The sequence below is a fragment of the Rhyacophila brunnea genome, unplaced genomic scaffold (genome assembly GCF_057557595.1).
Source record: "Rhyacophila brunnea isolate RB1 unplaced genomic scaffold, BYU_Rbru_1.0 scaffold_19, whole genome shotgun sequence".
Classification (NCBI taxonomy): domain Eukaryota; kingdom Metazoa; phylum Arthropoda; class Insecta; order Trichoptera; family Rhyacophilidae; genus Rhyacophila; species Rhyacophila brunnea.
The window spans coordinates 1,160,252-1,172,836 of record NW_028232848.1 but is presented as its reverse complement, the minus strand read 5'-3'; the positions used below and the strand labels follow the sequence as shown (position 1 = coordinate 1,172,836).

Genomic DNA, 12,585 nt, shown 5'->3' with positions numbered 1-12,585 from the left:
TCTCATGGTATATTTTTAATGTAACAATATAATGGAAACAAGAAATTTTTCGTCTTCCAATGGAAAAATTGGGGAAAAACATATTTTCCTGATATTCTATATTACATTATATTAAAGTAAATACTCTGCTTACTATATGTACCTAGCAATGTTAGCTAGTAGCAAATGAAAGCGTTCAATTTAATGAGTACACTTTATCGATAGTTAACATTATATTCCAAATCGAATTTCAATAAGGTGACCTTACCGAAACTTGATACAATATACATAATATCGACTGTAGAAAGAAAAAACGGCATAACCATCGTTTTTTTTTAAATACGTTTTATTTCATAATAACGTTGTAGATTATTAAATACACACTGCAAATGTCGATTTATTATCTAAATTTAGCTAACAATTTTCAATAGAAAGAAGGAAGTGACGTGGGAAAATCGACATAACCATAATTTTTGTTTTTTTTTTTTTAAATTAATATCAGATTAGTGATATAAAAACCAAATTATTAATTATCATGCACTTCAAGGATATATCTATTTTGTATTTTAAATTTTACCGAAAACCATCAAAAACACATTTTTGTGCCAAATGTAAAATTTGATTTGTGTGTAGGTATTACGCCTTTTTTCCTTTCCGGAGTCGATTTAAAATTATTAAAAAGCCCATATTTTTTTAAATCGTTAGTTTTTTTGAATTAAATATAAAACACATTAAAATTATGAATTTTATTTTAAAATCTTTACACCTGACCTCAGAAACAAAACATAACAAACGACATTATAATGACAAACACAAGCATTAAATAATATAATACAATAATTATTATAAGATAAGATGCCTTAACGAATGTGACTTATATTTTTTTAATTGCAAGATTATAATGGTTTTGAAACAAGTTTCGAAATCGTTATAATTAATGGAGTTTTACCACACAAATGCGAGTTTAATTAATTTGCAAGATTATCTTTGACTTTAAAAGACATTAAATATTATTTTTAATCTTTTTAGATAAGTATTTAGTTATTGATTATTAAAAATATTTTAAAATGTTACTTAATTATTAATTATTTTCGCGTTAATTTGAAAGTCTCCTATTCTGCTGCTGGACACCTCTAGTAGGTAAAACCTTCGCCTTTAATTTTGAAACTACTCACAATCATTCTAAAAATTTTATGGAATTTTACTTGATAACAATAATTGTAAAACAGTTTATAATATGAATTGTTGCAAATTTTACAATCAGACTTCTAATTAATAAAATCCTGCAATCTAGCAACCCAAACTAGCCTACTACCCCTCTCCCCTACTGTAGAATGTACGAATACTAAACAATGCTATACAGGAGCACATACGCGCTGATTTGTTGCTTACCAAATAACATTCCATTGCACAGTTAAATTATGCAATGGTCCTCATACCATTTAAATGTTCGTTAATTAATACAACAACAATATTTGAATGAAATGTAAGATGCAGCGCTTTGTGCTACTGATAAGGTAGTCTAGTTAAAAATAAAGAGAAGTAAATATATCATATTTTATTTCGACGCCATTACCCTGTTTGTCTGCAATAGATACCCGTTTTCTATAATATTGACTTGCTGTTAAGGGTTTAGATGTCGTATAATGGTAGAAAATTAATAATTCCGAGTATTTTAAGGTCACCTGTGAGTTAATTCTAAACATAGAATATATTGTGTTTATTTCTTTTTCACCTGACTTAAAAACATGAAATTTGTTGATAAAAGATTAATAAATTTTAATATAATAAATTATTGTTAGATAAGTTTTATATTATAATGCCATGCAGTATAGTGTTTGCTATATAAAATAGAAGGTACCTAATTAATTAATAACGAGCCAACATACCAAAATGTGGCCTTGTAAATGATATTTTTTATAATAATACTCTTCATAACGAGAAAAAATTAAGTTTTACAACGATACAATAATTATATATAGCTACATCGTTCTTACAAAATTTATGTAGGTATCTACCTCGAATATTTTTTTGTTTTCGACCATAATACGGCATGTTGGCCTTTAAGGTTATACCTCAGTTGACGCATGGTCTAAAAAGATCGTGGCTAGGCGATGCGCGGATAGTGCAAATTACGCGTGCCGAACGAAATTAGATTTGTCATATAAATCCAACATGCGTCCATTTAATGTTCTGATTTAACTTTCTTCTTTCAGCACTACGGTGCATGGTTGCAGCATCAGTCCCGTGCGGCTCCGTCTCGGGACGGAATGAGCACTTAAAATCACTTCTTTCAGACACGTTTAAAGCGTCATAGAAAGCGGCCGTGCATATCCACGGTTGTGCATATATGAAGGGTGGTGGTGGGCACTTTTTTATTGTTCTGTTAGTAACAATAATAATATATTCATTGACATGTTTTCTTTTTCAAGTAAATGGGTAACGTTTTTAGTCATCTTTACACGGTTTAAGAATTAATACCCCCGTCGCCATCACGAAACAAATTGACGTGTTCATGGCTCGACATTCGCTCTCCGATTGCCAGCAAGTCCAAAATTTCGTCGCACCTATAGTTGAAAATTATTTGCCGTTTCACTGAAGTACCGTCTTGGAATTCGCCGAATTGTTTTAGGGAAACTAGTCAATTTGCATTATATAATTGTATATAGTTAAAGACTCGATAGCAATCGATTAATTAACAATTAAAGTTTATCTTATCTTATGAAGAAATTTATTTATTAACCACTAAAATTAGGTTAGTGATAGAAAAAATATATTTACTTTGGTGTTCCATTAAATTAGATTATACCACTTTTTTGACTTTATAAAATTTGCAAGATAAGTCAAGCCTAATGTACACATTCAAAATCTGAATAAACAAATCAATGACGTCATAAACAATGTAAAAAAAATACATGAAAACGAAGCGGTTAATAATGAGCTTACGACATAGTTAAAAATAAAACTGCTTATAAAAAATAAAGATTTTATTTTTCAGATTAAGCTATCTTTCATGGTTTGAGACTTGGATAATAAATAATATCATGGAATTTTATCTAATAATTGTAAAAATGTCAATTAAACACAATTTAAGTAAGTCTCTCAAGTGCTATGCACTAATCTTCTCCGACAGGCAGTGACATCCCTAGACAAAAAACCGCCCATAGGCAGCGCCAAAATGCCGCCCCATTTTTTTATACAGTACTTTTTATCATTCTTTCGTGACTCCAATATCTAAGAAATGTTTCGTATCGAAACATTACTAACAAAATATTTTTCCACTTAAAGATACAACATAAACCATATTATAAATAATTTTCCCCCATTTTTTCGACGTTGGTAATACGTGTCATTTTTGATGAATTATTAACGGTGGTCCATGTCGCTTTTCTTCTTCGCAAAACTTGGCGACATCTGTAATGATGTTTTTAGCGTGGGATCGCAAAGATTTAGGCATCGATTTCTGGTCACCAAGAACATCGAAGGACAACGGAAGTAAACTAGACATCGCGAACCCAACAAAAAATTACAGCCCTGTTAAACCTTGTTAATTAATATATTTGGTTCCCAACCAGTGAGCTGATTTTTTTAATGGATAGATATTTTCGTTATTACTAAGTTTAGGTAACTATACTCGATTTGCCGCTCTTCGAGTAACTGCCGCCCCCAAGCGATGCTCAATCTGCCTACCCACACGAGACGTCACTGCCGACAGGAATCATTTGCCACTGATGCGTAGCAATAGTAGCAGTATTATATAGAGTGTCGCTACATTTCAAAATCAGCCAAGTCCACCTTTAAGTATTTTTTATTTTTTTGTGAATTGCTGAAGAACTACTGCTTTCTAACATTTCTGCATTATCAAAATGTGTTATTTATTCATTTTAAATATTCTATACTCGAAATAATATAAACTTTCACCCTTGTGACTAGGAAATCCAATCCCGAGCCAAAATTATGATCCCGGGATTTTGGGATTGCAATTTGACAATCCCGGGATTGGTAATTTTTTTCCATTGTTAATATGAAATTTTTATATTTACAAATAACATTGATAAAATCGGTCAATAATAAATCTAGTATAATTTATACTATTTAAGACATTTATTGTTAATATTGTATACGTTCAATCTTCGAAACACATAAGTTTAATGGAGTAAATAATAATGTAATATAAATAATAATGTGAATTTAATATGAGATTACCGTTTCTGATAGTAAAGACTTAATGAATGGGTTAGCGAGATTTAAAATAGTAAAGCAAGTCATGGTGTACTTATGGGCTTTCCGTTTCATAAATCTAATTAGTCAGCCAAATATGAAACTGCCGTAAAACGTATGAGATCATGGTGGAATTACTTTGTTTATAGTGCGAAGCATTGTTTTTTCCAATCTTTCTCATTTATATTAATTTATGTGAAAAAATAAAATAAATCGGCAACTTACACATGGGTATAAATCAAACTTCATTAAAACTCAATTTATTTCTAATGTAATTATTTGTTATTAAAAGTATTTTTACTGTCGTTATAATCATAAAGATTGATAAAAAAATCAATCCCGAAAGTTTCGGGATTATGTTTATCAATCCCGGGATTCATAGGTATCGAAAATAGCACCGGATCCCGGGATTGGATCCCTACTTGTGACTGTGTATTTGAGAAAACAAAAAGCTGTTTTTCTCCTATTCATATATTATGGACTTGCCTGATTTTAAAATCTAGCGACACTATTATACTAGTATATCTGTTAGATGTACATATATAACAACGTGTCCAGTTTATTCAACAAGTCAAACAAAGGGGTCCAACCGCGCGAAATTATTTTATGAACCTGGTGTCCGCATGTGTGTTCGGCATTAGCTCTGTTTGCCCGACACGAAAGAGCACTTCCCAACTGACAAAATATTGTTTGCAAATGCGCTTAAAGTAATTTACGATGTTCAGTCGCATAAAATTTGTCCGCTGCGCCGTGTTATGTTTTGTCTTGATGGTTACATTAAATTCGCGGTATGAGGAATGCGCCGATTGCGAACAAAACGTTTAGAGCCGGCTTTCCGCTATTTAGGATCAGTTCAATAGGGTGATTTACATAATTGAATAGGCGTTTGGGCAAATTTACAACCGTTAACATCTACTTAACGCTACTGGATTGTGGGGGGATGTACCCACATACTTATGTTTAAGTATACGTTTTGTCTGGTGCAGTAGAGCAGTGGTTTTCAAACAGCTTTTAAATGGAAGAATTTTGAAGTAATCACCAACTATTTTATTTCCAATACCTAAAAATCGAAGATCATTGAAATAACGGGTTCAAATTCCGTAAAATACATAAGTTAATATAAAAATAATTACAAGATAAAAAGAACTCTTTATATACAACGTTTTTAAATTTTCTGTTCAATTATTATGCTCAATATGCTCAATAAGCTCAAACTTGCACTTGATATGAAGTAAATGAAAAACAAACAAACAAACAAATATATCGAATACTGAAATGTCATTTTAATTTCCATAGTAACGCACGTATATATTATTAATTTAGTTACTTGGACCACCCACTTAGCAACCAATAATAGTGGATTGGATTACGGATTCCTCCATGAATTAATTATTGAATTCAATTCTACTTAAAATGGCTAAAAATATTAAAAGAATGCATTGGCATCGTTTTTGATATATTCTAAAAGTTTCATATGTATAGCTAGTCAGGAAGTTAGTTAAAAATCGATTGCAAGATTTGTACCGGACAAATAAGAATACGAGCTAATAAAAACGTTGTAATAAATTCTAATGGATTTAAGTTTTGCACTACATTTGAGTAGTTTTTTTGCGACCCGGGTTTCGCCTTTCGGCATCTTCAGGCACATTCACATTCAGGCCATCTATACCTAAACAGTCAAAACTTTCTCAATCTCAATCTAAAATTTAATACAGCCAAGAGAGGTGCTGTTAAAACAACGCACTTATTATAACAATTACAACTAACTTATTGTAATTGTTAGAATAAGTGCTAATACTTCAATACAAAAAATGAAAAACTACCCCCGACAGCTGCTGATAGTGGCATATTTATAGCAGTCTGGTGTGTAGAATGGATGCGCTGGTATTTTCATGCCATCGGCGATTGCGTACACATCCCGCCTCTCCGGTATATACTCCGACATTCTATGGATGTGGGTGATCCAGCGTATTCATTTGCATATGCCACATGATCTTTTTGCCTCAAGCCAATTTAATATAAGTAATATATGGAGCATAAAAAGCAGAAGCCATTATATAATTCGGAATAACAATAAATTGGTGGTTCGAAATTAAATAACTTAAAATTTGCAGATGATACTTCCTATATAAATCGCGGTTGATAAAGGGAACTCACCGAGTTGCTATAATACTGGAAAGAGTCGCAAATATGGCCTCCTTATTAATGGAATAAGATGAAGTTAATACTTATAGATTTGACTAACCTTTTACTTACAGGAACTACGTTCCAAAATCTATTCTCTGTGGACGAATTTAATATATCTGGGATTGACCATTAGTGGAAAAGGTGGATGTCAAGCAGAAATAATAATACGCGTACAAAAATGCGATGAGACATCTTACGGAAGGAAAAATGAATCTTGATTACCATGAATATATGTGAATATTGTGAAAATATTAATGTTATCCATCTTTTTAACAGCGTTGCATCATGGATTCTAACTACAAAGAAGCAAAAGGAAATTGACGTCATCAAAATGTAGTGTTAGAGGAGAAACCAGTCAACCATTCAGTGACTAGATAAAGCAACGGAGCTTTGGAATAACCAAGTGAAGGAGTTGAAGGATTTACTCAGTCTTAAAAGATGCGGATGACCTTGAGGGATGAAGAAAAGATTACATATTAGGGTGGTCACCATCTTTAGCCGTAAGAGAATAAAAGCTTGATGTTTTTTTTTTGAAAACTGTACATTTTAATAACTGTATTATTATATGCATGAATGGGGACACTAGAATTACTATTAGTGGTGTGCAATAAATTCTAATGTAGTATGGTTGTAAACAAATAACGATTTCCTGTCAAAAGTTTAAGTCGTAAAACTCGTAAAATACTCACGGAAGTTAAAATAAAACAAATGGTTTCCGCTACACTAAAAAACTTCTCAAAGCCCGTATTAAATAATTCACGATTCAATACGTACAGCGCAATAGATAAGTAACTTTAAATATAATATATTTATTTAACTTATTTAAATACTTCAGAATAGTTTGTGAGAATTGTTTTTATTTCACAAATGGCAGAATATAAATAATATAAAATTGAAGATTTTATTCATCTGTTAAAACAGAAACAATGTCGAAAGGAAAATAAAAAGAGAATTATGTCATGGTTGATTGATAATGGATTATTAAAATGTTGCTACAATTTAAAATTAAATGTAGAATTATGTATTGTATCTAATGTATTTAGGTATTGTACGATGGCCGCGTGGCTTAAGCGCCGGTCTATATGTATCGAGGGTCCCAGGTTCGAATCCTGGGTCTGGCAAAAGTACACATATTGTTTTTCAATTTGTGTATGAGTCAGAGTATGGACCTAATAGGTTGAGTAAGTGGCTGAAAACCATTTCTCGTAAAATAAAATCTGTTGATATAAACCTCCACTGTGGAGACCCATATGATCATATTAGGATCAGACATGGTCGAAAGAAAGAAAGAAGACTATTCCATTTGAGTTGTTTTTTGCGACCCGGGTTTCACCTATCGGCATCTTCAGGCACTATGTACACTCAACAAGAGGCAAATACACATTTGGTGAGTGTAGACAGTGCCTGAAGATGCCGAAAGGCGAAACTCGGGTCGCAAAAAACGACTCAAATGGAATGGTATAAAATTTAAATCCATTAAAATTAAAATTTAATTTCTATCAAGTACCTTCGGTCGAAAGTAACTAATATAATAAAGAGTTTACTTAAAATCTGCAACGTTTTCACCCTCAATTTTCGCCTCTGTACCCAAAATCTTAAAATTCTATAAACAAGTGATTGTACAGTGCTAATACATTTTTTTTTTAAATTTGGAGACGTTTCGACACTCTAAACCAGCGATACTAAACCTGCGGCCCTTAAGATTTTATGTGCAGCCCGAAACACATTTATTATCAGGAATTTCGTATATCTTGAGATTCGTTTCGACTTTGACGCACAGATAGTGACACCCGAAGAGGATTGTTATTATGGTCTACATCAGATCTGGTATAAGAGTGTTGCTATTGCACACGATTAATTTAAAAAACACGCATAATTTTTAAAATCGCAAAAATGTTTTGTAAAAAAGGGGGGGGGGGGGTCATGATTTTTTTCGTCACACTAGTAGTGATATGTATTTGGCCCGAAGAAAAAAAAGGTTGAGTATCATTGCTCTAAACGAAGGGTAGGTAGGTACCTACCCATAAAATAATCGTATTAAAAAAAAACGTTAATGATGTTATCTGATACCTTCACGTGTACATTCCTCATAGATAGTTTTCAGATTGGATTAAAAAATAGGTGTCTATTTATTCGTAGATATAATGAAACTATGATTGCGCATTGTAGTTTTGAGTTTTGTGCGTGTGTGAAGAGATGTTTGGTGCTCTTAGGGCGAGCGGGGGGAAAAGCTCCCCAAATGGATATTGAGCCATTGAAAGTGGTCATGAGGCAGACCGTTTTTGATAGTATAACTAAGAACAAGTGAGGCAGAATGTTTCCAGATGCATGATAATTTGTGTTGGAATGATATTTTCCGTGCTCAACAATTCGTGTTATTTTGAGAAAAAATGTATCTACTCCTTGATATCATAATTTATTTTAATTTGACCACGATTACAAATACTTCGAATATGTTTAATACAATAAGATACATACTTTTGTGCATATCTCTGTTGCCAGGTTTCTTGACCAGCATGGCCTCTCCGTCTTCTCTGCGCCAGGTGATGCGAGGAGCTGGGCGTCCAGTCGCACTGCACGTCAATGTCGCATTTTCGTTCTCTTGAACTGCCTGGTCAGCTGACGTATCGTCGTTCAAGATATCAGGTGGAACTAGAAAATGTAAACAGAGATGTGTGTTTCTTAATAATTGTGTTCTTTAAGTTATATTCTACCTACACTCTTTTTTTAATGAAGATATTTCCACATAAAACTAAAGTTAATATTAATTGTTTTAAATAGCTTATTATTAATCACGACTGACATATAAAGCCTAGTACCCACGTACGTTCTTGCTCGACGGTTTTGCTTGATCGAGCATGTTGACTTGGAAGCATGCTCGTCGTTGCGTCCACACAGTCGAGCAACTCGACACAAGACGCTTTGAGGCCACCGTCGCACCGCCACGACTTCAACCACGAGTAAAAGCGAGGCCACAGGAGCCTTGCCAGTGTGTCCTCACTCTCTCACTCAAATTACATCGAGCAAGAATTACGGACCTTCAATCTTTTTCGGATAGGGCAATTTGTTCGATGTCGAAAAAAAACCATCGAGCCAGATGGTACACACGTTTAGACATGTTGGAATCAGCGTAAAACCATAGAGCAAGAACGTGCGTGTGTACTTACTATAATATATTAAGCATAAGTGTGTTTTTATTGAAATGATGTTAACTATCTACATATTTGTTCACAAATAGTAAATGGATTGCATGTTGCTGTTATTTTTGGGGTTTATAGTACCTATATCCAGTCATGCTGCAATAATCTGTACGTCTTATTGCGATATGACCTGTTTATGTTAAATATCTTTGGCGTCCTAATCTGGAAAGAAGTAGCTCTGCCCAGACTTGAGTGGAGGCAGATACTGGGGTAGGCCAAGACCCACAGAAGAAGGTATTTTATCCATGAAGCTGTGATTCTTATAAATCTTCAATGATGCAAAAATTTAAAACTTTAATTAACAGCAGCTGTAATATTATATTAATTTGAAAATGGATGTCAATAAAACAGATTTAAATTAAGATTATCCAAAATACGTTATTTTTTAGTTTTTTAATAGTACCTATAATTCTGCCATTTATAACAATACTCATATATTTGTTTCGAATTAACATAAAATTATTCACGGAAATGTTATTATGTTATAAATTAACCATTGCATTATCATTCACAATATTAATTTGTTGAATCAAAATATCACTCGCAATTTTGACAAAACGTACAGCATAATAAATCAAAATAGCCCAAGTATATTTGCCGGAAATATAATAAATAATTGCATGCAAATCCGATTACGTATAAATATTTTGGGAGACTGGTTATCAACTAAACTGACGTTAATAACACTGATGGCCGATAATATAATAACGGTAAATTAATATAAATGAATTTTTAATTTTGAACGTTAAGTACGAATGATGATTTAGATACCTTTTATTTTAAGTAAATTTTTAAATATACCTATAACTTTGAAAAGAAAGTAGGATTTGAATTTACAATTTTGACTTTTGCGGAAAGTCCTCTCACCCACGATGGCTGCGCGGCTTAAGCGTCGGACTATAATAGAGTCGTGAGTCCCAGGTTCGAATTCTGGGTCTGGCAAGTACACATATTGTTTTTAAATTTGTGTATGAGTCGGAGTATGGACCTTATATGTTGAACAAGAAGTGGCTGACATCCATTTCTCGTAATAACAAAATCTGTTAAGGTTGTACCTCAGTTGAGGCACGGTCTAAAAAGATCGTAGCTAGGCGATGCGCGGATTGCGGGTCGCGGGTGCAAATGACGCATGCCAAACGAAATATAATTTGTCATATAAATCCAATATACGTCCATTTTATGTTCTGTTTATTGTTTTATTAGTAAAAATAATAATATAATATTCATTGACATGTTTTCTTTTTAAAGTAAATGAGTTACGTATTTAGTCATCTTTACACGATTTAAGAATTAATACGCCCGTCGCCATCACAAAACAAAGTGACGTGTTTGCAGCTCGACGTTCTCTCTCAGAATGCGAGCGAGTCCAAAATTTCGTCGCGCCTATAGTTGAAAATTATTTGCCGTTTCATTGATGTATCACCTTAATACAAACCTCCACGCCGTGGAGGTTTGTAATATGATCTTATTAGGATCCTCTCAATAGCGTACGTATTGTAAATAATTCGCATTACTGAAAGAAATCACTCAGCTGGGTAGTACTGGCTAAGGGTGGTGGTAGGCTGTTAAGATCCGTTATAAATAGCGCATACATTCTAAACTTTGTCAGTCAAACGTATTTGTTTTTATTGAACGAAGACTACAATATGTAGATAACCAGCACAATCTTCAAATTGTATTATTAGTTCAATGAAAACAAATTACTATGACTGGAGAAGACAAGTGTAGTGTGCACCCCTTGCCACTGCCGGGTAGTAAAAGATGTTTGGTTGAATCCCATTCGATCCAACCTTTTCTAGTATGTATCGTTCTGAGGTTTTCCAAAATTATGTAATTTCAATAATATGAATCTAATAATCTTAAATAATACTCTTTATGTTTAGTACCAACGTATTTCAGTGTTTCTTAGAATTTTCTGTATGGATTCTCTACTCCACTTGTTTTTTCTTTAATTTTACAATAAAATTAGGGTTACATAGGCAAAGTGCTTCAATTAAGTATGCTAAAAACCTAATTCCACTACATAATTTCGCTATTTTAAACGGATATAAGCATATTTTTAACAACGTTTTTATTAGCTCGTATTCTTGTTTGTCCGGTGGTTGTTTGTCCAGTACAAATCTTGCAATCGATTTTTAACTAACTTCCCAACTAGCTAAACATTTAAAAATTTAAGAATATATCAGAACACGATGCCAACGCATTCTTTTATTATTTTTAGCCATCTTCATTTTCAGTTAATGCTGTTTTGAATGGAAAGTTATTTCAGAAAAATCCGTAAAAAGTAAAAGACTATTAATGGTTGCTAATGAGATGGTCCTAGCAACTTAATTATTAATATATACGTGCTTTACTATGGAAATCAAAATGAAATGTCAAAATGACATTTCAGTATTCAATATTTGTTTGTTTGTTTTTTATTTACTTCATATCAAGTACAAGTTTGAGGATTTTGAGCATAATAATTCAACAGAAAATTTGAAAACGTTGTAAGTATATAAAAAGTTTTTTTTATCTTGTAATTATATTTGATAATTGTTAACACTTACTTTGTGTCATGTCGTGAACGCTTTCAATTTATATTTTTTTATGTTCATTATATTAAAAATAAATAAATTTGAATTTGAATGGGCGTGAATCCCGAGAGACGCAGCTTCGAATCTTGCTGTGTCGTATTTTTTTTTTCTCTTGGTAATATATTTTTCAAATGTGTTTTCAAATAATTTAGGTAGTATAAACTTTATTAATTGAGTTAGCATTTACTAGGTAGAATTCCATTTTACAAGAAATGAAAATATAATTAATATTAAATTCTACAGGTTTTTAAAAATGTTTGTCGATAGCTATTTCGGTTGTAACACCATTATCAAGACTATTCAGATAGGCCGCTTGCTCTTGCTTAAATACTACACGTGTATAGATAGAGATAGAATACATTCTCTTACTCGAACAGTTGGAACAGTTAAAAACCTGTAGAATTTAATATTAATTATATTTT

General features: G+C 32.4%; 1 protein-coding gene across 1 annotated transcript in view; it reads right to left on the bottom strand.

Moving 5' to 3' along the window:
* Nucleotides 1-12,585, bottom strand: part of LOC147072629 (uncharacterized) — a 497,916-nt gene that overhangs the window by 50,127 nt on the left and 435,204 nt on the right. The window contains exon 4 of the mRNA XM_085946249.1: nt 8,866-9,039. Within this exon, the coding sequence (XP_085802375.1) occupies nt 8,866-9,039 (174 nt within the window). The remainder of the gene's footprint in view (nt 1-8,865; nt 9,040-12,585) is intronic.